Consider the following 27,794-nt stretch of genomic DNA (forward strand, 5'->3'; position numbering starts at 1 on the left):
TTGTGTTGTTCTGTATAAACGTATAAAGTGCAACATGTGCAAGAAATCGGGTCACCCTTCTAATGGTGTGCTGCAATCCTCCTGCCCTGTTTTGACCTATTACTATTACTTTAAAAGTAACTCCCTGTACAGGAGAAGCACTCTGGGAAAGAACATAGTGGCAGCCTGTAGGCCATGTATACAAAGCATGGGGAGTTACCAGTTCCTTCTGATACCTCCACTTTTCTTCTCTAAAACTGTGATGAAATATGTTGGACCTGTACAGGGTGGCTGATTTTGAAGAAGATGCTGAGGTCTGTAAGCATTCCTCTCCCATCAGTCTTAACAGTGAGCTGGGCCAGACCCATAAAGAACCCCGATATTCCTGAAGTACAACTGAGATGCTGTATAGGGTCCTTCACACCCTGCTTGGCAGACATTCCATCTAGCCTGACAGCTATATGCATGCATGCTCTCTGATCATACTGTGCTGTACATTTTCTCTGCTGAGTGAGAACGACTTGCGTGCTCTTCATTTCCCCCATATAAATTCTGCTGGAATATCGTGGAAAGCTGGCGTGAAGGGATTTTTTTTTTTTCTCTTTTAAACTAAATGCACTCTGAAGAAATCTGTCCCATGCTCCAAAGGAAAATTAATTTGGGAGAGGGAAAACTGGCAATCCTTTTGACCTGTAGCTGTAAATCTGTTGGTAAATTCAAATTTAGTATATTTGGCACAAACCGTTTCACTATATTAAAAATTAATTCTGTGCTCTGAGCCCAACTGGACTCTTATACAACACTGGCTCTTGAACCAGAACACCTGACTGAAAGCTAGTGTCATTGGAATAACTAAAACATAAATAGGCCACATTACTCAGAAGCAAACAGAAGAACGAAGCCAGCTACAGGGAAATAATCCAAGTTACAACCCTTATTTCAAGTATTTTACATAACAGAGAAACTTGCTTACGGTCTTCAACAAAGTATGGATTAGTTTCTGGAGTGTAGTGCTCCTCGAAGTCAACCAAAGCATCTTGTCCATATGGCCGTCGAGATCCTGGAACAGGAATGTTGCACAGCTGGGCATAATCCTCTGTGGGGGGAAAGAAAATAGGATATAAAACTAATCACTTGTAACACAGGCTGCATTACATTAGTCCCAGTGAGCTGCGGTTCATATTAGCTGGAAATAAACTTATCTTCCTAGAAACACCATAAATCTACAATTTCCACAAAGCATTCTCTCTTCAAGAAAAATGTCATTAAAATGTTAATGAGCCAAACACAGACCATTAAGTCATAATAGGGATAACAATAGGGATAGATTTGAGTCAATAACTGTACAAATAGTTATGGGTCAGGTTCTTCTGGCCTGCACAGGAAGCAAGAGCAGAGGGACGCTGCATATCCTGCTACCAATGTACCCTTCTAACCCTATGGTTACACTTCTCGTTTTGGGGGAACAAAGGCTACCCCAGACCATTGTGGCTGCCAGCAGAAGCCACCCCAAAGGACCCAAACTGGAGCAGGCAGGGCCATATTTCTGGCAGCGTCAGCCAACCTGCAGAGATCAGAGGATGAAAAATCCTTCTAAAATAGCGCACGCTCATCTGCAAACTGTATCTTCAAAGCACAGGCTTACGTATGAGCGCTGTTCAAAGTCTCCTTGGCCGTGAACCTCAAAGGGCAAGGGGAAATACAAAGGAGAAATAGTTATACTCTGATATTCTGCCTCTCTCCAATAGCTAGACTATACAAGTTGAAGCGGACCAAAGCAACTCTTCATTTTAGGTGTCAGAGTTCATGTCAGAAAAGCTGATGCAGGGTTTGATTTTTCATTTGATTTATTGTGTCATCTCTGTTTCCATCACCATTTCCTAAAATATATATGAGACAATTTATTTGAAAATAGAAACGTTAAAATACAGCAATCCAGGTGCTCCTTTACTGTTACTGCAGACTATTTAGCATCTGTTTCTGTGAAGATTGCCTGATGTTCTGAGAATCAGGCAGAGTAAGGACGGGAAAGAAAACCACCAGAAGAGAGAGAGGAAAAAAAGCCCTAAGCAGATACAAAATCCAAGAATTGCAGATGGTTACAGAGCCAGAAACCTCATGCTGTGTAGAACTGTCCCAGACAGCAAATAGCTGGATAAACCCAGACTGCCTCTAGACAACGCAAAGCACAGCCCCACTTGCTGCCCAGCATTGTTATTTTATTTTCACAGGTAGTACCTCCTCCACCTGGAACAGTTTTGTTTTGTACTGAAAACAATAAAGTATTCAAAAAGTCTGTTTGAATTCTGTGGTCGACAACTTGGCTCTTTGAGAGCATAAGACCTTAAAATACAGGCAAAGCTTGTTTGTGCACATCGCAGAACTGTCATAGGTGCCAGTCGAGTCTGCAGAATGAACTTCCCAGAGAACTGACAAATCATTGTAAATCTCACCACCTTCTGCTTCAAGTGCAAGGTGATTTTCACCAATGTGCATCCTTCAAACAGAGACAGTAGTAATTATATTCAAACAACCCTCTCCTCTTTCAGATGAAAAAGTACACTGCACAAGAGAGACATCCCATGACACATGAAACAAAGCCAGCGTGAGCAAAGAAATGGCATACAGCAAATATTACCTACATCCCTTAATGCACAGCTTTGCGCTGAGATACTATGACAACGAGCATAGTTTTAATAGCTGCCTTAGGACCGCTAACACCCTATTCTTCCTTTCCCACATCTAACCCCAAGTAACATCTACGTATGGGGAGACCCAGGTTATCATCTCAGACTGACTCCTTCCATTGTTTTGTGTTGAGCAACTCAATATGCCCAAGGGCTCCGATATGAACACAGAGAAAGGCTGTGCAGAAGTGTAAACGCACTTTCTCACAGGTGCACGCAAATGTTCTTGGCAAAGGAAATCTATGCCCTACCGCAAAATACTAATTCATCTGGCCTGTGTTGAAAAGACCACCACACAAAACCAGGCAGTGAATGGCAAGGAGACAAGGCAAGCAGGTCTGAGGGATCACTACTTCTGCACATGAATGCGATCTGATGGAAAGGATCAGACAGAACCTGGACATTGGCTTCTCAAGATTATTCCGTGCTTATTTTGCACTTAGTGAAACTGGTAGTAGAAAATGTTTTTCTTCTAAAGAAAAGAATCAAAATATTTGAAAATCCATAGTGCTGGAGCTTTCACGTACATGAGAGTTGGGCAGATTGAAGATTGTGCAAGACTATTTTGTATTGCACGTTTGCCAGTGCAAAGTTGCTTGTTATCTAGAGAAGAATAAAGAAATGTTGACAATTGAAACTTGTTTCCTGCCACATCGGTCCTTTGCCAATCAAGTTCTGGATGTCTGTGTTTTTAGATCTTGTTATAAGTAAATTAGAGGCTACAAAATGATGAAAAGCTGTTTTAGGGCATACTGTAAACTTGGTATTTGTTACAAGGAGTGGTAACTATATCAAGGTCTTCTACAACGCTACACATATAGCTGTAATACTCCATTAACCTCTTGAAGTCTATTATGCTTAATTAACCATTTGTTAATACACAAATCTTTTAATAAGTTAAACATTATTTGTATATAGAGCTCTAATACAAAATCTGACAGAGCATTAATAGTCTTAAGTCACTTTAGAATGTATACACCTATCCTTATATATAATTTATGGTATTGTTTTGATTTATACTGTGATGATTTGGAATTACCTATAATACCCTCTTAATACTGTATGTTCCGTTTAGTTGTCCAAGTAGTGTAGACTTTATCTCCCGTCTTTTGTAGTGTGTAGGTTCAGTTACCAGCTGCTCGGGAGATAAACCCAAGGAGAGCAACAGCAACCCACCTAAGAAACCAACAGAAGAAATTCAGGGCCAATAACAATGGCAAGTTACCTTGCCACCTTGCTGAGGTTGTCTTTTTTTTTTCCAGGGTGAAAAGGGTGGGCAGAGAGGAGAGTACAAAGACTGAAAGCATTTGGGGGGCCACGTTCTGGGAAGATCATGAGCACTGGCATTTTGACAGAAGGTAAACTAGAGACTTGGATGCCTGAGAAAAACGAACCCATCAGAGTCCCCCTCTGGAGGGTAGAACAAGTTATGGCAAAGCAGATGTGTACATACAATTTCTGTTGTTTTAAACTTTTCCCCTTGCTATGCTATGTTCCTACAGTTCAAATTAAAAATAGTGTATTTTGGGTCACTGTGCTCTATGCTGGTCACCGTCTTCCATGGAAAGGAACTAAATGAACAGTGTGCTGTAAGATTTGTGGGTAAAAGCATGACTGGTGCACAGAAAGTTGCAGCCAGTATACAAATGAGAGAAGAGCATGATGCTGCCCTAGGGAGATGACAGCGGGAGACTCAGATCTAGAAGGCAGTAAAGGGGCAAGGGAAAATCTGTAACTACCCCTGAATGACAAAACATTTTAGTTGTCACAGAAATTAATGCTCACTTTCAAAATAATCTTTCATGTAAAGTAAAACATACATTTTCTGTAATTCACAATCAACGATAAAACCTTTCTCTATATGGATTTATCTTCTCTGCTCGCTCATCCCTGGCTGTGATCAGGGACAATACAACTGTGGGTCAAAGGGAAAAAAGACTTGTGGTTTTAATATAATTGTCTACGTTGCTCCATGCGTTTCAAAGTTTTTCCCATAACTTGCAAATGAAGCATTGAGACAGCTTGTTGTATAACTTGTTATAAAAGGAAGCTGATGTATGCTTCCGAAAATGTAAAGGATGTTGTTTAAGTCAGATGTGTGCATATAAAACAAGCCTGTAAGGGGATTATAGCTAGATGCACATGCGTACTGGCACAGATGTTAGCCATAATTGGTGATGAAAGCTAAGCTGACAGAGACAACACAGCATAAATTGGATGGACTGACTGGCTTTTAGGTGCTTGTTAGCACAAGTGTAGCTGTGCAAATGTGCATCTAATTTGCATATACAGTTGTTTTAACTGTGCAAGCCTCTGTGGGCCTTATTTGTCTTCTCTAGTGAGAAAAAATACTCCACATTTCATGTATTTAAAGCAAAATATTATATAAAAAAGCTGTTCCTGACATAACCATGAGACAACTGCACCACAGCCAATCCTACCTCCTGCCCATAAAGCAAGCCTTATTTCTGTTCCAGCTCCTCAGAATTGTCACCATCACACATACAAAAAAGGAGCCAAAGCTATCAACACTGAGGCAGTTCTTTCAAATTATTTAAGAATGCAATGGTTTCACCATGAAAGAACTCACTGCAGAGAAGGACAAAGCCAAAAAAGCACTTATTACATGTAATGTATGCCCCTTCCAAACCAGAGGTTCTGGACATCAGTCTGAATTGGTTAAACTTACGCTCTCTCAGGAGATTGCATCATCTGTGAACCAAAGCTGAAGATACTTCTGCTCTAAATTTAGATTGTGCTGTTTGACACTTTAGATCATTTGACGTCCTCCATGAACAGATGCTGAGGTTTGTGCTAGACAGCATTCACATATATTCTACCACTCTTGGTGCTAAAGAAAAAGGGAAGAGTACCAGTCTTAAAGGATTTTTTTTTTCATGAGTTAAGAAGGATATTCATATCCTCACATACTCTAAATGAAATCACTGAGGAAAAGCACACAGTGGGTGTAAAACTTTTGATAAAATTGAAGTATTACCAACGTGATTATTTAAAAACCTCTTGGTAGTCACGTTTTGTTCCTCAACTAAGGCTGCTCAAATTTCCTAAAACAACAATCTCTCTCCTACTTCTTGGGGTAGATTGTTAAAAGTTGTAGTAAGAGTCAGGTTGTTTCTGCCACAACCTTGCAAATGGCTTTCTGACTCCTTGCTGACTCCCATGTACACTTGGAATGTGAGGTTCCATGAGGAAAACCCTTCTAAGGCTATTCTGCATGCCTCTCCTGAACTTCAGAAATAGCACTGAAAATCTTCATCAAGAGAAATGAAAGCAGCCAAAAATCTGCACAACTGAGCATAAGACTTTGAATATTCAAGGCCCAATAACTGTAATATTTTGAGCCCAAATGACAATCCATTTGTCCAGAGTCATTACCAGAAAGGAAGGACACACAATGCCATCCTAAATGGAAAGATGAATGGTAGCCTCCAGAAAAGAAGCCAGTGCCTCCCTGCTGATCTTTACCATCTCAAAAGAGGACAGATGAAGACTCATCCTTTACACACATTGGTTTTCCCTGTACTTCCAGATTTTCATAAGTGACGTTAGCCAGAACTCAAAGGGAACACCATGTTCTCATAACATGAAAGCTCAGCCCAGAACTAACTCATAATGTTTACAAAGGATACACTGAGTTCTTTGCAACAAAAATGCAATCCAAACAGTCTGTCCTGCCAGAAGGGGTATAATTCAACAACTACATGTAGGCGTCACCAAGGCACCTGAATTAGTCATCCAGTGTCCCTTTTTAGTCCACAGAAAGACCTAACCACTTCTAGGATGCCATCTCATCCTAAAGTATATGTCTAGAACAGGTCAGAGGAATCTAATGCTCAGGGTGCCTATTTCTTTTTCCTGACAGAAGGGGAAGCTGGTAGGACCAGCACAGCTGTGGGTTTCTGTGTAAAAAAAACACATGAAATTGGCCAAAAGAAATCCTACATGATGCAACACCCCAGATGATTCATGTTACCAACTACCCTCAGTGTTCGCCTAGTCTGGGCTTTGCAAATGCTAAGGTGGAGATCAATAGAAACTTGTACTACAACATAAGCCTTCAGCAGTTCTTTATGTGACTCCTAGTCCCACAGAACATCCGTAACATCGACTGGCTGGAGTTCTACCATTGTCCTTTCTGCAGATCATCTAAACATAAAGTGGTTCCATAAAACCCCACAAACTACCAGAATTTAAAACTTACAGTAAAAAAGTACAAGGTATGTATAAGGTTACACAAATAAGCAGGCTGATAAACTGAATGCTGGTGCTGGTGCATACTTAGTTCCCTAAGTATGTGGTCATGACATTATCTCAGTAGTCAGACTACCAACAAGTTCTTAGTTATAAGTGTAGTAATGTACCCCCCACCCTCAAGAAACAGTTATTAAAACATCTGTTAAAACTGCAGAGTCCCAGTCTTACCTTACCTCTTTTTTTCCATATTAAAACTTCTCCAGGCAGCCACCTACAGAAGAAGGAGAAAGCACCCTCCCCAGCAGACCGGCATATCTTTAGTTCAAGGGCACCTCATTCCACCTTCCTAGCATCCTAAGGTGTTACTGAAGTAAAGGTGGTACTGCACTGCAATAACCAACTCCAAAGACAGGTTTCCAAAGATCATTTTAAAAATACTAAAATAGGCAGTCTCCCTAAATTAAACATGCCATGATACTCAACATTTTCTAGCTGTTACTTCTAGCTCCTCCCTTCAATTTTCCTGTACCCTGTAACAATGCACCCTGTCTAAAATCCGCTCCAGTCCCATAAGGGTCTGACAGGAGCTTCTGGAGGCTCAGCAGGTTTATATTTCAGGTGTTACATGTGTAGGTTAACATGAGTTGTGTACGGCCTTATTTTAGATTCCAGATTTTTTCCATCTTGGCCAGTTGCTCTGTTTTCTGGCATGGATGCTTTGATCCTGCTGCCAGTTACTAGAGCACGGACTCTGGATGGAGACAGCTAGGCCTCACTGCACTAACAGTAGATTGACGAAGGAAGCAGAACTTCTGAAGGCAGGTTGTCTGACAGGGTTTTTTTGGGGTGGGTGCAATGAAGAAAGTATGTTTTGATTTTGTTACCTAAAACAAAAGTATTCAATTTTCTAATTTTCCTCAACTGGTCAGTTGTTGCAGACTGCAAATGACAAACCTCAAAGAATACAGAGGTTTCTTAAGGATAATGACTAAAAATTCTTTGGGCAAATACCATTTACCACCACATTGAGCCCAGAGAGAATACATTTCAGTAGTTAACATTTTGGTATTGGGTGCAATCTGTGAAAGCCTTTATCTGTACTATGATGATATCATAACATCATAACGTTAGAACCGATGTAACTGAAAACAATCTCTTTGCTTTCTTCATTTAATGGGAAGAAGGCCTCCTCCACAAAATTGTTTGTACAAGATGTACTCAGTCACATCACTACAGTTCATGTTTGCACTATTGTGATCAGGATTTTCAACTAGTATTTTGAGTTTGTTCCTTGATGTTGTCATCAAAATACTTATCAGTCTAACTGCTGTTAAGGTGTTGCTGTTCAGTTCCAGTACTTCAACAGGTGCTACTTATTTTTGTCTTAGGCTCTGATGTTTAGTGTCATTTTCAGTGAGGTCTGTTTGATCAAGCATCCATTAGTAGTTTTTAGAAATCTTAGCAACTACGTAAATTCTGTTTTCATGCTGATGAAAGGCTGGATTTGTTTTTCATTTATATGGATCAATTCTTATAAAAGTTCTCTATCTTCCTGGTGGTTTTGACCTTAAACAGGACATTTAAACCTTGTCATGAAAAATGGAAGTGCTTCCAAGAAAAGCTGGGACACAAAATTTAGGATTTGTTTTAGAAAGAACTTGCAAATATGTATCACTTGTGACGGTAGGTCTGTATTTCCTTCTATGCGCAGCACCTAGATAGTCAAATACAAGGGAGTATAAAAAAGGGAAAAGGAAACCACAGATCAGTGAATGATCCATTCTATGATCCAACCCATTTCATGGTGAAAGTAGTCTGGTGGTAACGCTTTTCACATCCCCAGATCTTCTTTAACATGTGTTACAAATCTTCGGAATGCCCCTAACTTGGGAAATAAGCAACCACCTTCAGTAGTGAATCTGGCCAACACAATACACAAGTATTTAAAAATGGAGAAATTCCAGGTTCCCCAGCCAGGACTTGAACCTGTGACCCCCTGGCCCAGAAGTGTGAAAGCACTCTCTCGAGCCAATGATATCACTTTAAATGTTACAAACTGAAGACATGTCAAATGAATCATTTATTCAGTTCAGTCAGCTTTAAATTTTTCTTGGTAAATGTTCCTGAAAACAGAGAAAGGCTTCCAGGTTTCTCCGTGTGCGCATGCACATGTGTGTGAGGACATATGAGCATATACCACCTCCACTACGAAATGTAAGCTTTCCATTATGAAATATAAGTTTGTTCTGACATAATAAAGATTCAATATGTTTTATTTTTTTAACCATCCGTGTTCCAATCTATAGTGATGATTTAAAGTATTTGGGGATCAAAGTATGCCTCGTAGTTTCAGTTAAAGCGGACACTTTTCAATGCATATTAAACTTCACATAAAAATTACCTTACATCTGGAGGAAGAAAGATGTTATGATCCAACATAATGCTCACTAACTTTGACTGAGGGTCATCCAAGAGACATAGAGCATCATGTTATCCATCAGGAACCTCTTTGTCATGCTTTTAATTAATTTCTCAAGTTTTTTCACAGAGCTAGTTGGGATCTGCACCCCACTGCTCAGAATCCTGTGGTCCTAATGGTCACAATCCATCTAATTTCAAGCCTAAGTATATTCAGACCAAACCTGTTCCAATTTATTCCTCACATCAGCACTATTATTTAACTTAAAAGCTTGTGGGAACCCTCCACAATTATGCTGCAGTGGAGAGTCTTATCATTTGCAGCCTTTGTTCTGCACCTAGGTTTGGCTTTTTTCATCTTCCCTGATCATCTTGGTAGTCCTCTGTTCTTTTTCAGATTTATCCTGCTTTAAATGTAACTAGCTAGAAATCTTCAGAAGGAAGTCTCATACCTACCTGAACTCTCTCTACCAGGAACAGCTTTTCTTCGTTCTCTCAGGATTGCATGCTTGCATGACACGGGTCACTATCACCATGTGATGAACTTCATACAAAGAAAATCTTTATTCTGCTCTATCTTTTCCCCTGAGGAGCTCTGGGTCATAGCAACAATTCCTGCTATTAGCTATTGCCCTGTATTTTTTTTTTACTATTACACTTCATTCCATTGCAATTGTTATTCTAGCAGGTGTAGCAATTCAATGCCTGGGAATGTCCTCCTGTAAGATTTGTTCTGACAAAGACACTTCAGAGATTTCCATATCTTATAAATCAAGCTGCTGTCATGCCCTGTTTTTCTTTTTCAGTCTCTTTCTGGGGTAAGCCTCAGCCAGCACTTAACTCCAGCCAACATCATCAAAATCAGGCACTTTAACTCAGTTCCTGCACTTCCAAAGGAAACTCAAACAAGTAAAGATATAGAACAGGTTCAGGGACCTTGCAAGTAAATTATAAAAACATAAAACCCAATCAGACACAAACAACCACATTAACGCTTCACTGAGCTTCTCTATGCAGTTTTAACTCCAGGGTTCTTGCTACAAGGAAAACATGTACTGCTTTAGCCACAACTTTATGGTTAGAGTAACACGAGCCCAAGTAAAAATCCAGGTATGATCAGAACAAAATGCTTTACTAGTGTAGCATGGTATTCCTACATGGAAAACCATAGTACTGAAAGACACATTTGTAGTAAGAAAGCTACATCCAAACTAGGCCTTCGCATAGTTTATATGGGGGAGGAAGTTAGTATGGTACCAGACTGTATATACCAGGGCTGACACATCTCAGGCACAGCATGGCGTATACTTGTGCTGATTCCACCGATCTCTTGTCCAGTCCCTAGGCCCCAGAAGGAAGTCTGTCTGTCAATGGCAATCTCTCTATCCATTTAGCTTTTATAGTCACCGCAAGAAGCAGCTTCTACCTGAAATAGCCTGGAACAAGGTCTAATTTCTAAACACATAAATGAAACATTACGTTATACTCCCTGGAAATTCTTCAGTCCTATTGGTACTCGATTTCCCTTACGTGTCTTAAATTGCTCACCTATACATTTCATAATATCTGAGCATATAGCCATATAATACCAACTAATTCTTTGATAGGTTTAGTGATTCTAAACCACAACTTACCAGATCCTTATCAAACACACACATCTAATTGCAGCCAGCCTGGCAGACTATCACACTGAAAAATGCATCTGAATGTACAATACCAGCAACAAAAGTCTAAAACAGTTATGTAGCCTGTTGAGTATCACACATGTGTGTGCACATGACCTGCATTTTCATAGATGGTTTTTAATTTGTCCGTAATGTTAGGTAACTCTGCTATCCTTAAAATGCCCTCCTGTTTCCACTGAGGTTCTAAATTGCCAGTCACTGATAGTTCCTTCCGCCTGAAGGAAATGGGTCCTGTAAGTGCCAAAAAATAAAAGCAGCTACGTTTTCAAAATCTAAGCTGTAATGGTTTCCCCTTAATTAATGAGAAAAAATTCCATTACTTCTTGAAGGGCTACCTCTTGAAAGTGTTTTGTTCTTTCTTATGGAGTAGCTCTAGTGTAAATACAAAGGATTAAACTGATGATGTATTTCAGATTTCATTCCAAGAATTAACATGCAGGTTTCCTTACCTGACTCTTTCATAGGACACAGTGCACACTGCATGCCCCAGGCTTCACCGTATAGGCAACAGCACTCAGTATATGTTGTCTGCTTTCCAACCAGAGGTCGACTACAAACAAAATCATCACTTAGATGCTGCCAGCAAAGATCCTGGTAGACCTCAGTTTCTTCAGTTTGTTCTGATGGAGAAGACGGTATTAGAGCATCATCACAGCACTGTTATTTTACAAAAAGATACTCGCATAATGCAGGATTTCTTAAACTTAGATTAGAAAAATAAGTAGCTTTACAGACTTTGCTGAATACAAATTTAGGCTTGGAAGTCATGACCATTTTAGCTGCCTGAGGTGGCCATCCCTTGAGTGTTCTGCTTTGCAAAAATCTTAAAAGGTTCTGATTTGGCACTCTACGGCCAATTTAAAAGCACATTGTGTTGGACACCCAAGAAATAAAACTTCCTAAATCAGTGGTCATTGCTGAACGGTTAACACTGACTCAGCTCTGCTCTCACTGGAAGTTAACAGAGTTTGACAAAAACCAGTGTTAGGACAGAGGTGAATATTTGAGGAACTCTATCCACAAAGTGAATCTTTAAAAGTTATTTTGGTTTTCTTATATTGCTGTCAATGGCATCTGAAAGAACATTTATAGCTAGGGCAGAGCTGAACAACAATTTTACATGGGCTCAATGGGAGACTTGACAAATACTTGGAAGAGAATCCCATTAAATAAACAGACAAACTACATCAGGCTCAGGAAATCCCCTGAGCTGAAAATAGCTGGAGGCTGGGAGAGTGCTGGGGAGGGTGAGGAAAAGTATTGTTTATCTGTTCTTCTGGTCCCTAATCATCCACTTACAGCTATTGTTAGAGACAGAATACGGCTGCAAACTACTGTCACATTCTTACGAACATTAACAAAAACATGTATTTTTGTCAAAGCTGGAGTATTTCAGAGGCATACTAGATCTGACAAAGATCTCAGCAGGAACAATTCCTAGTCCTAGCAATCTCTGATTGCTACTGATCAGAGGGAGAGGAACTGAAAACTTAATCTTCCACTTGGAATGTAAAAACCTCAGCACAATTGTTTTGTAAAGACATCTGTAAGGTTTTGATTTGGTTCCAACATAGAGTGAAAACTGAGTGTTGGCACAAACCAAGGTTGTTCTGTTTTGTCTGTGCGTATCTATTAACTGCATTTTTACATGATGCAGTGGTGTGTGGGTGAGTACAGAATTGAAACCTAGCTCAAGGTAAAACAGTGAGTTCTGAAAGTGCAAAGGTGACCAGATTTAGATACCTAGTCTACTAAGAACTTGCCAGAACACACAGTGAAGAGCAGCAGTGTGTTTCTGCAACCAACTCCAAATCCTGCTGGCAGCAAAGGAACCAGTCTGTCCCCTCCTCCTCTGTGTTAGTGAGGACTTTGCCAGTAGTGATACAAGGCTTGAGCATTTTGTGCTGGGTGAGATGATTCATTGCTGTATCAGCCCCAATGTCACATGACAGAAGACCCTTTGGGCCCTTGCATTCTCTTCACATCCTAGATGAACCCAAAGGACAATCCTGCTCTTGGTTTGTTTAACTGAAGATTGAACAATAGAAGTGCTGTGGTTCTTTCACAGTTTCAAGCAAGAGTATGACCACATTACTCCTCAAAAGTATCACACTTCTAATTTGGAGTGACTAAAGCAGGCATTCAGTCTGTATTCCCATTTCCTTTCACAGAAGCATTTTAGGAAAATTCATTGCAAGTTGCAGGGAGCAGAGGTCTGGATTTATGGCTATACAGTGCCAATACTAATCAAACCCATTGCAACATTTCTTTTGAAGATGTGTGTGGCATAGACAGAGCCGTGCAGACTGTGTAATGCTCTGGATTTCTGAGACGTTTCTAAGAATCTAGTAATATCTAACATTTTTTCTGAAATCAATGTCTCCTGCAATTAAAAAAACATGCAAAAGCCTTACTTTAACAGTGACACTGCAGCCCACAGCTTGAAAATGTGAGCTCGATGTACCCTCAATATTAATCAATTAAAAGCATAGATAAAATTTCAGCTATTTCCTCCCATATCCTGTTATTTCTGGTTTTATTCCTTGCTTTGTTAGAAGCCGTCACACACTCTGACTTGAATCTCCAGAGTTAGCCCACAGCCAACACCCAGCATTAGTGAGACAGCAAGCTGGCTGTGCCTCATTACCTACGAGGCTGCATGAGGCAGACACAGAGCTGGTGAGTCAGGGGGCTGAAGACTCCCCAGCCCAAGCCTAACCTCATTAATACTTGTGGCAATCTCCTGTCTGCACTGGCAAAGTGGAGCCCTGTGGAGTCCTGCATCACGATGCCTTCTGGATCAACAGATGATGGTGCAACCATTGCCTTCCAAAAATCCTCCAAAAGAGCGGGCTCATCCAAGCATGACCCAGTCTAAGCTCACTGAGGTCTGTAGCCATGTCAGCACCACCTCGCAGAGGTGTACTCGCTTCAGTAATATGTATAATGGATCATACCACTTGAATCTGCTGGTCTGATGCATCGCTTTTCTGTTGCGTCCAGAACCATTGGGTGTGTACAGAAACAGTTGTAAGATCCTTCTGTGTTAATGCACTGGCCATCAATACAGCTGTTTGGATCCTGACATTCATCCGTGTCTTTAAAATGGAAGGAAACGTATCAAGGAGAGCCAGCATAAAGTAGTCGCATTGTTGTTAATCCATGTTTATATTTTCCTATATTAGGAGCAGATTTCCCTGCCCACCTTCTGTTAATTACCACAAATACCAATTGCTGGCAGCAAAATCCCACCTGTGCCCGTGGAGAAGGACAGGCAGATCAGCAGGATGCTGACCTCTAAACCTCAAATACTAGGGAAAATCTGGATGAGGAAGGCTGCTGCAGGGGTTGGAGTGCCAGGCACACCCTGCATCCAGCACAGCTGCAGCTGCTTCCCATGTTCCTATCCCTTTAGGACAGTGCCAGCAGGCATTAGAGGTGGGCATACTCTCTGAGACTCTTCATGAGCTGGTCAGGAGAAGGGATCACCTTATCTAGCCACAGTGGTTCTATTCCTTTGTTTGTCTTGGAGAAGAAAAGCAGAAATTTAGCTCAAAGGGAAGAGCAGGCTATTTTACTTTAGATAAATTACATTAAATCAGCAAAACTCCCACCCTTTGTAAAGAACAGTCTTAGAATCCCAAGGTGGAAGGCTCTCTTATTGTGGTTGCAAAAATTACTTCCTTTCATTATGCTATTCTGCACATTATACACCGTTTTCTGCTTACAAAGCAAAAGCTAGCGGCAAAGTTATGGATACTTTTCAGCCGAATACCAGAACCAAAGGAGTACAAGGTTGTGCAGACTAAAATGGGCTTATCAATGACTTGAACTGTAATTTCACATTGCATATTAAATCCTTGTGGGAAATTCCTGTCCTTTAAAAAAAATCTGTGTTCATTTGATTTAAATTAAAACCAGCACACTTACCAAATGAAAGGTGAGCTTCAACATACAGGCTTTCACTGCTTACCCCACATACAAAGAACAGAAGGCTAAATTGTACCTTGGCAGAGTGAAGCAGCAGCATGCATATAAGAGGGAGCCACCTCTGATCACTTTGTACTGCCTGGCCAGTACCAGCTCTACACTCTGCAGTCAAAGGGGCACAAGGGGCTGTTCTGGAGATGCAAACTCCTGGGAGCAATTTGCTGAGAAAGGAAGCAAATAAAGCAAACCCCGCTCTACATGCCATCACCATGTCAGCCAGAATTGCTGCCCAGCCAAGCAGAAGGGAAGGGAAATGACCCAATGCCTCTTAAAAAGCTGCTACAGGAGTTCAGAGGCTGAGTGTTCCTCCCCTTGCTGGGAATACTGCAGTTCTGATGGGAATCCTGCCGTACAAGTCTGCTCATTTTGCCCATCTGCATACCATTATAGTGACAAGACCGCTTTAAATAAACTTACCAAAGCACTGGAGCTTAACAGGGTCATAGTATGTGCCTTGTTTGCAGTAGCACTCGTAACCTGGCTGCGTATTCAAACAGAAGCCATTTTTACAGATCTCTTGTCCAAAGAGTTGGCATTCATCGGCGTCTGGGGAGAAAACATTAAAGGCCGTGTTACCATAATTATTATGAGGCCATGCAGAGGAGCAAGGCGGAATAAAGCCTATACACTTCTCTGTTCAAGCAAACTCCACTTTAAACAGAGGGTCCCAGGAGCACAGACACTCACAGGAAAAAAAAACCTGGTGTGGAAGAGGGCTACAATGTACTCATAGCCAGAATGGGAAAGGGAAAACTGGTGGACCATGACTTTCCCTTTCCCTTGTCAGGATAAGTCCTGTGGCACACAGAGACTGGAAAACTCTGCAGCTCCCTTTTCTTTTGTTTGGTGCCACATTGCTCTTAGCTCCAAGCAAAACAGATGAAGAATATGGCCTGTATTTTCCAATATAATTTGCTTTACCCAAGGGATTCCCACCGTGGATGTAATGTAATCACACCGTCTAGTTACAAAACTAAGCAGTTATGCATATGGGTGCACTTCGTGACTACTTCCCTCTCTCCACAGTTCTGTGGCTCTGCTGTGCATGGCAGGGAATCTTCATATCTGCACTGCTTGTGACTTTGTTTTTCAAAGCTGTGTGTGCAGCCTCTGTGGAGACTTCCCACCATGTAGGAACAATTGTGTCTGTTGCTAAGTATAAGGCTGCAACTGCTACAGACCTAGTGACAGCTGACAAAGAGAATCTACCACACTTTCAAATGAGGCTGAATGTTCTCAGGGAGGTTTCATGGAAAATATATGCCAGCTCATATATAGCTTTTCACAGTTGTACACATTTTTTCCCAGTCTTGTATTTATGTGTTTCTTACTGTTGGAATTCCATTCACTTCCATTTTTCCAACCTACTTTTCATTTGCTGGACCTGCCTAGAATAGTCTGTTAAAGCTAGGCTGGTATTAAAAAATTGCAGTAAAAAGTACAGCGTAAGGTCAGTGATTCTCCTCTCAATACCAATTGTCTTAATCAACTGCCTTCTATAGATTTACTCCCCATTTACTCTGGGGCAACACAGATTTTAGCCCAAAGCTGTCATTTCCAGCTGTACAGCAGTTTTAAAGGTGAATTATTCAATGCTTGCTTTTTCCAGAAGAACTTCAGCTCTTTGTTTTTACAGCCACTCTTCCAGCCACTAAGTGGCTTCAGACATTAAATATTTTAAGTTTGACTGTTCAGCAGCAAGAACAATGCAAAGATTAATAGGAAGTGTCATGTACAAGTCTGTCTTCTTCCTGTTGAATATGGATTTGTGTCTGGGGAAAAATGGGAAAGCCTGGGAGTAGAATCAAGGAAGGCTAGCTGGGTGAAAGACGACATTACTAAAAGTACTTGTCCATTTATTGTTTGTCCTTTATGCCATTCCTATGGTTGTTACAAATTAAACTCATTGGAAACAGAAAAGGTCTTATTATGACAAGGATTTCTGGAAGATATTACCTGATGAACTATTCCACACTTCAATATTTATGGCAGCTAGAGATATTACCAACCCTGAGGTGGCAAAACAAAAACAATACAGATTTTCTGAGACATGTTTGGACATACTGTATACACAGCATGTCCTAAGTCTACATTGCAAAGATATACAGAAATCTTACCTTTGCAGATCTAAACAACACACTTAAACAATCCCTGAATAAAAATACTCTCAGAGAGTAACAGGACTTTTAAAATGAGCTCTGTGACAGCATTCTGACTTGTCTAGATGGAAGCTGTCAGACTGTCCAACACTGGCGCCTGCTCCCATCAGTCTCAGGTCTGCATTTGTCCCATGGCACTTTGTTCTTTCCTCCAAGTTGGTGGACAAAGTGACATCTCCAGAGAGTGGAAGTCTTATGTGAGTTACCCCGTTTAAATGCCCTCATTAGTTTGAATGAATCTGGGTATTAGCACCTTATAATCTTTACTATCTTTTCCATGTCCCATGCACCTGCCAGACGCAAAGAAACACCTGGCGAGGATAACACAAAAAGCTATAAGGAGGACAGAGAACTGAACTCAACCATGGTGTACTCACTAACTCAATAGGAAAATGGACCTAGTAGTGTCCTAGTCAGTGAGGAAGGATATTTTGAGAAGGTACACGTGACAATCAGTAGGAAAAAAACCCAATTCTTTTAAGTTCCACCAGTTTTTGTCATCTCGCAGAATTAGGTCTGACAGATTAGTGATTTAGAAGCAACTCTGACAAATGCTTATCTACCAACATGTCATACTACACCTCTATTAAGGTCTTTTGAAACCAGTAAATTTTACTTCATTTTTATGCAATCTGAACATGCTACTCTCTACATTTAGTTCTTGATTTGTAAAATGGCAATCCCAATAGGAACAAATATGTAAAATGTGTGTGCTTTTGTAAAGATCCTGTAGCTGCTATGTCACCCAAAGAAAAGATGTTGTCTTCATTTTAGCTAACACAAATATAGTGTTTATGCCAAGTAAAATTAATTTCACAAATTATTAATATTGATGGCTACTTCTGAAACTTGAAAAGGAATTTTGCTGATCTCACTTTTCCTTCTTAGTGATGCCAACCCCCTACCACCCACACCATCCCCTTCTCTCATGTTTCTCTACAATCTTTTGTTCAATACTTACTTCATGAAGTTCTGTAATAAAAACCATCACTGCTGAACCTCTCTCCAGTTTTTATATTAATTCGCACTTGTAAGTCTCATGTTTAACAGAACTTTTTTTCTCTCTCCCAACTCCCCATTTATTTACAAATTTAAGGTGGCTTTGAATTTCAAATCAGTATTTGAGGTTTGTGGTCTCAGCACCTCCTCTCACAGTATGTAGCGCTTAGTATAAATTAAACCAGAAGATTATAGAGACTGTATAATTGGCGTTCTTAACAATCTGTCAAACGATGATTTTCAGTAATGTTTCATATCACAAGCTGTTTTTGTCACCTAATAAAATTTGGATTAGTATGTTTACATTGCTGGCTCACATTTCTAGTCAGTCAACTACCAGAACTTCTGAATAAACTTAATACAAATCAATACTGACCTTTGTAATTCTGAGCAAGAAGCCCGTAAGATGATTCTCCAGAGGGAATGAAACCTTTTCCTTCAGGACACAAGTCAGTAAATTCAGCTAGGAGAGAGAGAAAACAAAAAATTATGTGGTTTTAAAAAAGTTACTCACATACGTATGTGTTACATATGTGTTTCAGGGTATTTTGAGAAATCTGAGGCAACAGTTTGCCTTATTCACATCTATCAGGCACTCATGCACATCTGTAGCTGCATGGGGGATGCTAATGCTACAGCCACACTTTCCCCTGCTCTCAGTCTGCAGAGCTAGCTTTGAAAAACCTAGCTAGGGCACCCAGAGCATCACAGAGCTCTGTGCAAACTAATTGCTCTTGCTCCTTGGCAAGAAAATGTAGTCCTTACTGGGTTTCATGGTGCACTGCAGTTATAACAATACCAATAGCCAAATTGTCTTAATTAAAGCTAGCGTGGGCCCCTCTGAGCTATATGGCAAGCTGCAATCTAGACATACCCCAACTGAGATACAAACCCCTGTCCACATTCTTCAGTCCTTATACAGGAAAAACACTAATTGACTGCAACAGGAGAACAGGGTATGGATTACAGAGGGAAATTATTTAAAGTGTCTTGGAGACTATACAGAATCAAATAAACCTATCCAAGCAGAGAGGCTCTGTTTGTAATGCTTTTCATTTCAATTTCACTGATTCTAAAGCATAGTTAAAACAGGAATTAAACACGGTAATACATTTGTGTGAAAAGTAATCTTCAGTGTTTAATCTCAAAAAGTTTATACAGGTTCTCTCTTACGTGATTTTTTTTTTTTTTTCCCCCAGCTGGATTCTGAATTTCAACCACCACTGTTTATGTGAGAAGTACTGTTTCAATATTTGTGACAAATATCGTATGGCTATGTTTTTCTAATTTAATATTTAGAGGTTAAACAATGGTCTGCAGACATGATTAACTGAATTGTTCAGTAAGCAGCAAAATGTAAAACTAATGTCATAATATACATCAGTAATTTGTAGTGCTGTGGAAACATCACAAAGATAGCTGCAGACTCAGAAACACTCCTTACCTTTGTTTTCCAGCTTGTGGGAAAAATCTAACATGTTACCATAGCATTTGGAAGAAGCTTCTGTGATAATCCATCTTCGTTTAAATTCAGTTGGAGATAATGCTGTTCGGTAACAGGCTGTTTTTATCCCTAGGGTAACTGCAGTGAAGCCAATGGATTTACACCAGGTATGAATTATTCCTATTAACTTTTCCTCCATGGAAGTCGCCCATGGATAAGTCATGACTAAATGCTACAGAATATGGGATTTCATGGGCAAGCCTTCTCTGAAGGCAAAGCAGATTACTGTTAACATAAAGACAATAATTCAAAAGTTTACAAAGGGATGGAAGGCTTCCTCTTACCAGTTCCAAAGACAGGGCACGGGAAGATTTCACAGTTATCGCCCCAGCCAGCGCCCAAGGTACAGCAGCATTCTTGTTTGGTGACATTGGATGTAAGCACATTGTCACAGAAATTAGCATCATTCAGGTTGTAGTAGCACTCCTTCTTTCCATCTTCATGTTGATCAGCCTCTATCGGTAATTCTAAAGGCAAAAAGAAAACATAAACCACGTAAGATGACATGTGAAGTGAATCAGTTTTACAGGAGAATCAAAGCAGCCTCAGTTTCACCACAGTGAAGAGCAGCATTGTCAGGCAGGAAAGAAAATGGTTAAGTACAAATTTTGGTTTATCTTTTTTGTTCTTAGGAAGAATGATGGAAGTTTATGACCTTCCTTTGACTTTTTCAGACCTGTTCTCCACCTTGGCCTCAAAGGGATTCTTCACACTTGCACTTCTTTCATTTTTCAGCAATGCATGAACTACCTGCTCTCAGGCTGAACTACCTAACTATCATGCCCAACTACTGACGTAGTGCTTTTCACATATGGAGCTTGAAGCTCTTCGCAGAGGCAAGCAAACACCACAACCTAATTTTGCAGATAAAGGAGGTAAGGTACAAACTGAAAAGATCTGATTTTCAAAAAATTGAACATTTCCCCTTTTAATTGGACTGGGAAAAAATTATGTTCCACACTTGAAAACGAGGCCCTTCATGCTTTTTGCAAAAGTAACTAACTGACTCAACAGTAAGCAGAGGATTACAATGAATATAACTAATTCTGTGCTTTACTTGAAAATAGGCACCCAGCCAAGAAGTCAGATTTTCCGCCTTTAGCAGTTGAGTGGATCTTCTCACAAGATTTATAAGGACTGGGGCAAGATAGTCTCTCCCACAGATCCAATAGGAAACCCTATTAATAGTCAAAGACCTTTCTAAAGCAAGGCATTCCTACAGTACACCAAGAAGTGAGTTTGAAAAGAAACAGCTTGTTAAAGCTTCTACATTTGCAGAACTCTGTCTATCTAACCGTACGCTTCCACAAAAATTCTCATCAAGAGCTCAAAAGTGGGAACTGGCACATAAAACTGTTACTCACACTTGATCAATAGGGGAAACTTTTCATAGGCCATCCATAAGGTAACCGAGTTCTAAAACAAATGCTCACATTTACTAATTAAAACCCAAACTTTAGATAATTAAGATAGATAAAAAGATAAATCTTTAGATAAAAAGATAGATAACTCTTGAGATGACTAGTTTATTTCCTTTTTATCTTGGGAAATTCTTAATGCTTAGCACTTAACAAATGTTTAGTTCACAAAAAGCTGCTAAAAGTTACTGCACGTTGGCTGATTTTCCATTTTTGAGATTTCATTAATTCCTACTCAGGCTCTTGCACAATATGGCAAGCATGAGACGTTTCTCAAGTAACGCATGTATCTAGATGGGAATCAAAACCTTATTTGATACCTAAGAGACAGTGCATTTCAAAATGCTAGAAGATGAGCAAGACCCAAAGAGCTGTGGTGTATAAACCACCTTTGTTTGCCTTGCAGTTCTTTTCATTAAAGAGCTTAAGGCTGGCCCACTTACAAGTATTGGCATACCTGGGAGAGACAAGGTCACTTGACCACCTCATCTGTCTGCCTCTGGTTGTCTCGTGGAGGTCAAGCGCAGCCTCTTTATGCCAGTTATAGGATGGATTTTCTTCTAATCCCATCCACTTAAAAAATAATGGCTGTGAGGTGGGAGCTTGAAGGTAGTGATTGTCCAACAAATGTTGAAGGAATTACACAAACTCCTGCTCTTGTCGCCTCAAGCCTGTTGACCCTGCCCACCCAAATTCCACCAAGGCAGTTTTAACTGAACCTGCGAATATTAGATTTCATTTGAGAAAAGCAGGTTTAAAAATGCCCGTATGGATTGCCTGTTATTGCACTTCAATAGCACGAACGTGTGTCATAGTTCTTTCAGCTTCTAAATCCAGAGACAATTGGATTTATTTCTGTTTTCCTCAGAAAGGTGTCTGTTTCTGTTTTGGGAGGTTGAGGGGCTGGCAGACACCTCTATTCAAATTTAGTACAATGATGCCACCTACAAGGCAAACTTTCCTTTGCCGCTTTGCCAATATAACTACATTGTACATTAAAGGAAACACCCAGCTGAGTGATTATTTCATCTTTGTTAGTCTCCCCTCATCAGATAATTACAATTTTCCATAACATGCTGAATTTCATAAAGTGTGATGGTTTTGTGGTATCAGCTGCTATCCAATAGGAACTGCGTGAAGACTATCATGTGTCACAGAAACGCAGCTGAACTAAATCTGTTATTCAAAGGCGAGAGAGCAGCACTTTAGCCACAAATTATACATTTTCCTTGGCCATTTGCCATCTGTCTAACTGAATCAAAGCCAAATCTTCAACAGGAGAAAAAGCATGGCAGTTTTCACGCCATTTACCAGAGAAAGAACACCAGAAGCTGCCCTGGGAGGAAGGGGAGACAATGTCATCATGTCATTGTTTATTCCCATTTTACGTATTATGTGTTGGTTTCTCCTCCCATTATCTGTTCAGCAGCTTAAAAGTCTGTTGTTTACACAGCTGTGACTGAGGGTTAGTCAAGCAGGCGTCATGAATGTTTGGAAAGCAAATGAGACACAAATCTTTTTTTTTTTTTTTTTTAAACCAAGAACAGTCTGTGTCTACAAGCTTATAATTTCTCCCTCATACGTTATTAACCATTCAGTAAACAGGTTGTTTTTGAAAGTGGTTTCACTAGGCATGTTGACAAAATATGATGGAAATGGATACTTATTTTTTTGTATCATTGTTGTTTCAGGGTTTTTTTTTGTTGTTACAAAATGTAAAATATCTCTCTACCTAAGGTGTGCTGGTAAGAGAACACAATTTTATCAGGTTGTCGATATGACTGTTCTATTAACAGCCTACAGAGAGGTTCTGTAGACTTGCTGCTAGACAGAACTCTGAAGTATTTAATAGAAATAGATTTATATACCTTTGCATAACCTTGATCCAACAATATGCTTCAGGATGTGTTTTATGCAAAAATGTGCATTAGTAATATATGATTCAGTGGATAATCAGGATATTAGCATATGCTTAGACTTCAGCATACACTTAATATTTGCCTAAGTAGTGGCCTGAAAAAAACCAAAACATAGAGAACTGATGGGATCTTAAATACTGCAACTGTGTACCAACACCTCTTATTCACAGGTGGAACTAGTAAGGTGGTTGTTGAAGTGAAAAATCATCATTACAAGTTCATGACTTCTGAAAACTTCAGCAAAGACTCCAGCGACTCTGAGCAAATGCTTGACTAACACACACTTTGAGACCCTGATTTTCAAAAAGACAGTACAAATAGATGGGTGTGTGCCTAGCATCAGGGTGTACTTGTTTAGTTTTGTCAGCTGGCTCCACATGTGGCAAGCCATAACACCTAACGTGCGTGCCGTGTATATGCATGTACATGCATATGTAGAATTCAGGGATTAGTGCAAGTGATGCATGTTTTAAAATGATATCTAAGACTGTGTTCATAGACGACTGAAATTCAGATCGTTAATTACCTTAGAAAACCATGCACATATTGCCATTAAAAAATTATAAATATTAAGAGTTTCCTTTAAAGTCTTAACATTTAGAAAGCCCTTGAAGTTTAGGAAATTTAGAATTTGTACTCGGGCACCAAAAATTTCTAGCCTTGAGGAAGCTTTTGGATCAGATTTACAAAATGTTACTTGTCAGCCTCAGATTTTTTGTGCTGGTGGTTAGTTAGATGCCGGGGGATTGATTTTTTTAAATACAAATCAGTCTAGGAGGGACTTGTGTTTGGAGACCAAAACTGTGATTTTTACTTACAAATCCTAGTAAATACTGCTAAATATCTTGGCATAAATAACTGGTCACATTTCGTGTAACCAGCAGAAAGCAACGTCTAAAATGGCTGTAGGCATCTAAGCAGGCCCCGGTACCTCAGCAGAGTTCTCTCACTGGAATTCTTTGTACTGGCTGAGCTGTGACCCAAACTTGTGATCTTACTGACCTTTGTATGTGTCAGCCAGATTCCTGCTGATATGCTTATGTTTACACACATGCCTTTGTTTGCAATTCTCATTTTATATCACACCTACTCTAATCCTCAAATATATACTATCCTTTATAGCTTCTCAATTCAGTGATATGAGATATATTAGTAACATACTGTTATATATTAGTAATCTAGATGCATACTGGAACATGCATTTTTTCCTATGTAGAAACAATTAAAACTATGTTAATACAGATTATTACTCAGACTGCATTCAGCTTGGTACTTGCTAGAAAGTAATCATAAATGGCTTGAGTATATCTTGCTAAAAGAATAAATGAGAAGACTTTAACCCAAACCAGGCGTTATTTTTCACTCTTAGGTACAAAGGCATATAACAGCAAAGTTTCATCTAATAAAAAAAGAAAGTTCTTTCCTCCTTTATCTTTTCTTGCTTCTGAAGCATGTGCTACATTTTGTGAGCAGCAGGATAGAGAGGGGGGAATAGGACAATCAAACCTTGCACAATTACTTTCTTTTGGTTTGTTACTGGAATGTGACAATACGGGCTAGCAATGCTGATACATACACTGAGAGGATTGTTTCAGAACACAGCTAACAACAGATGAATTTCCACCAAGTGAAATCTGAATAGAAAGCAGTCTTGAGAGCCCTAATGGCAAGTAAGGAAAAGTGTGAACACACCCCATTCCACAAAGCTAACAGCCTTTAACCACTTGCAAAAAAGTTCCCAAATTAAAGTATCATTTGAACGATCTTCATCTATTTCCACTTGATAAGAGGTGCATGAACATTTCTTCATCCACAAAAATACAACATGAGAAATAAGCAAAAGCTGAGTAAACCACACTTAACTACAGATATCTGCAACAGGATAATGCAGGTTAAATTCTTCCTTTCTGAAAGTAGGCATGATGCAAGGTAATGCAGACAGATGATGTCCACATGCACCATAGCAGCTCTCAAAGCTCTCACCACACCTGACTTGAGTGTGTAGCTGTTAAAGCCAGAGGATGTGTGGCTATTCCATTGCTCTTTGCAGGGAGATAGCATGCTATTCCTATATGATCATACTGCAACTGGTCTCGGGGGAGGCTGAAGTACTCATTGTTTGGCAAACCAACATAACTGTTATTTGCTCATCCTGCAGGGAGCACATGGGGCTTATGCCACTTACAAATGGGGAGGAAAAGACTGGTTTTGTTCTCTTTTCAGCTGACAGCTGTGCAAGGGCCACCCATTGGTTCCCAGAACAACAGAGGGACAAGCAAAGTAAGCAGATGTAGAAGCATGAAGTGTGTATTGTCAGATCCTGAAATGGCAAATCTAGAGGTACATGGGGCAGTGTCACCACTTGACTGGTCAGTCTCTGAGGTCTTGAGAAACAGAAGCCAACTGATAAAAGAAAAAAAAAAAACAGCAAGGCTGCTGATGTACAGGAAAGCAAGAATCTTCTCTAAGAAGAACTAACAACAGTACTTTCCTCCTTTTACTTTGGAAGAAAAGTAGGAGAATAAGTATTAAGGTCTCTGTTCCTAGAGCCGCCACCTTTCCTTATTCTAGTTCAAGAGCATAATGGTGTAAAGGACATCTCTCTGAGTCCTAATCTGCATGTCTTCTGGTCTCCTATGCAAGATCTTCCTCCTCGATGACCTTATCAGAGAAGAGACAAAGGTGAAGCACCTGTTTTGTTTGGGCCCAATGAAGCCTGGAGGGGAAGGAAGAATAGCTTCTTTCCAAACTGATCACAGTAAAGCCATGTACACTGGTGACAACAAAATGGAGTTAGTACTGACAGTAGAGTATTCATCTGTTGACAGTACACTCAGCCACACTGTGTTTTCATCCCCTCCCTCCCCACAGTAACATTTGGGTATGTCCTTGAATGCTGCTTGGACTGACTTCTTTTTATACGGGCTCAGGTCCTCTGCTAATTTCTTTAGCTTTGGTTTTGTTTCAGCAAGTGGCTGAATTCTCTCAAGTACTACCTCCTCACAGTACCAAAACCAAGATGGAATTCGCACCTCCTGCAAATCTTAATAATATAATTTAAACACTCTTCTTCCATAAATTCATAGAAGAATTTTAAATGCTGCTAATTCAGTTATCATCAGTGGGTATTTAAGCTAATGTGCTTCATGGTGGGAAGGTACTCCAGTATCTTCCCTTGCAAAGAGGAATGGAGGCAGCACCACTGGGCATTGCTCTGCTGCCTCAGCCATCTTGATTTTTTTCATTCCTCCTTCATAAAACAAGCTCCTCTAAGCCTGAATCTTTCTCACAGGAGTTTGCAAAGGTTTCAGTTTGTCAATCAGCTGTTAATGATATTTCACAGGCAACTTCTTGAGTGCTGCTGAGTGGTACATTCAGCAACCTAAATACTTGTTGCAATTAGGTCACAGATACTTCAACCTTGTTTACAAGTCTGAAAGGCCATGCATGGTAGGAGAAAATAGCCAAAGCCTTGTAAAGCTGTAAAGTCTGCATCTTGGCACTACAGCCAGTTATTTTAAAGCTTTCCAGAAGCAAGATCAGCCTACAGTGTAAGAACAAAACCATAAAAATGCCAAGATTTGCATTCTGGAAGGGAAAAAAAGCTGTGCAAGTAAATCCCTTTGTTTCTTTTACTCCGTTGCTCCTTCTTGTGGGTTTGTCCCTTTCTCCGAACTGGATCAGTGTAGAAACATGGAGGCAACTTTAAGAGTTCTAAACTAATTTTTAACAAGCGTATATTCAGTAGTATTTTAAACACCCAAAGCACCTGATAACAAAAGCTCATAAATCCAGTACAATGGACTACAAGGGGAAACAGGACAAAAGATGGTGTGACACAGGCAAGGGCACTCAAAAAGGCACTCAGAGATACTGACAATAATTTAGTGTTTTGGTTTTTTTGCTTTCCCAACTACCTTTTCTGAGCACTTATGTTAGTACTAGATAATGCTAGAAGGATACTGCTATATATAAATTTTGTTTTTAATCATATGCTCCCTTAAACATTGTCCAAGGATACTGGTGGATGCTTGGAAAAATTTGAACAAAAAATAAAACCACTCAGGCCACAGACTTGATTCCGTATCATGTTTCATTTTTACAATAGAGCAAACGAGATTGTTTACCCTTAACTGCTGTAACTGTCCATTATTACTGCCAAGTCTATTGACGTATAAAATTTAGAAGGTGTTCCTGCTATATTTTCACTGCTAATGATTCACTGACAACATATTCCCTTGTAGTTAAAGCAACGCCAGCATTTAAACCAGCTCTACCTTTCCATTGGTTACATATGCAGTGGAAATCATGCCAAGCATGCAAAAATCCTCTGGCGTTTTACCTGGTGAGGTACGGAAGCGACACTGTCCGGTCATCGGATCATACTCCTGGTTTTCATCAGAGCACAGGCACAGGAAAGAACCATCGACATTTTCACAGAGGGCTTCACCACATACTCCACTCAGCATTTCACATTCATTCACATCTGGGGAAAAAATCCAAAACATAAATCAATTCAGACCCATTATTGACAGTTTGCTCTTTTATCTGTTGTATCTGTGCCAATACTGTCTGCCAGGTTACAGATGTGATCTCTGGGGAGGGATTAAAAACTCACTAATACCTAAGTGGATTCATAAACAAGTAGTCAGTGCTTTTAAATAAAGGCCCCTGAAAGCCTCAGAACAGTTTATAGACTATTGGTGCAGGTTAGATGCTGCTTGTAGACCAGAACACTGGCTTTCATTTTTTCAGGTTTTTTTTTTCTTTCTTTCTTATTTTTAAATACTTGCTTTTCTTTGTACCCTTTTCTTCAGATTT

The 27,794-nt window shown here is 39.9% G+C and overlaps 1 protein-coding gene across 9 annotated transcripts in view; it reads right to left on the reverse strand.

The window, feature by feature from the left end:
• The window catches only part of LTBP1 (latent transforming growth factor beta binding protein 1), a 210,017-nt gene that overhangs the window by 5,036 nt on the left and 177,187 nt on the right, over positions 1-27,794 (reverse strand). For 8 of the 9 annotated variants that reach the window (XM_075089238.1, XM_075089236.1, XM_075089237.1 and 5 more), the window contains 7 exons: positions 27,316-27,459; positions 19,921-20,103; positions 18,509-18,595; positions 15,392-15,520; positions 13,942-14,082; positions 11,434-11,604; positions 953-1,075 (listed from right to left, as the gene is read on the reverse strand). In XM_075089238.1, the coding sequence (XP_074945339.1) occupies positions 953-1,075; positions 11,434-11,604; positions 13,942-14,082; positions 15,392-15,520; positions 18,509-18,595; positions 19,921-20,103; positions 27,316-27,459 (978 nt within the window). The remainder of the gene's footprint in view (positions 1-952; positions 1,076-11,433; positions 11,605-13,941; positions 14,083-15,391; positions 15,521-18,508; positions 18,596-19,920; positions 20,104-27,315; positions 27,460-27,794) is intronic. The other variant, XM_075089233.1, reaches the window with a different exon arrangement.

Source organism: Phalacrocorax aristotelis, chromosome 3 (genome assembly GCF_949628215.1).
Source record: "Phalacrocorax aristotelis chromosome 3, bGulAri2.1, whole genome shotgun sequence".
Lineage (NCBI taxonomy): Eukaryota > Metazoa > Chordata > Aves > Suliformes > Phalacrocoracidae > Phalacrocorax > Phalacrocorax aristotelis.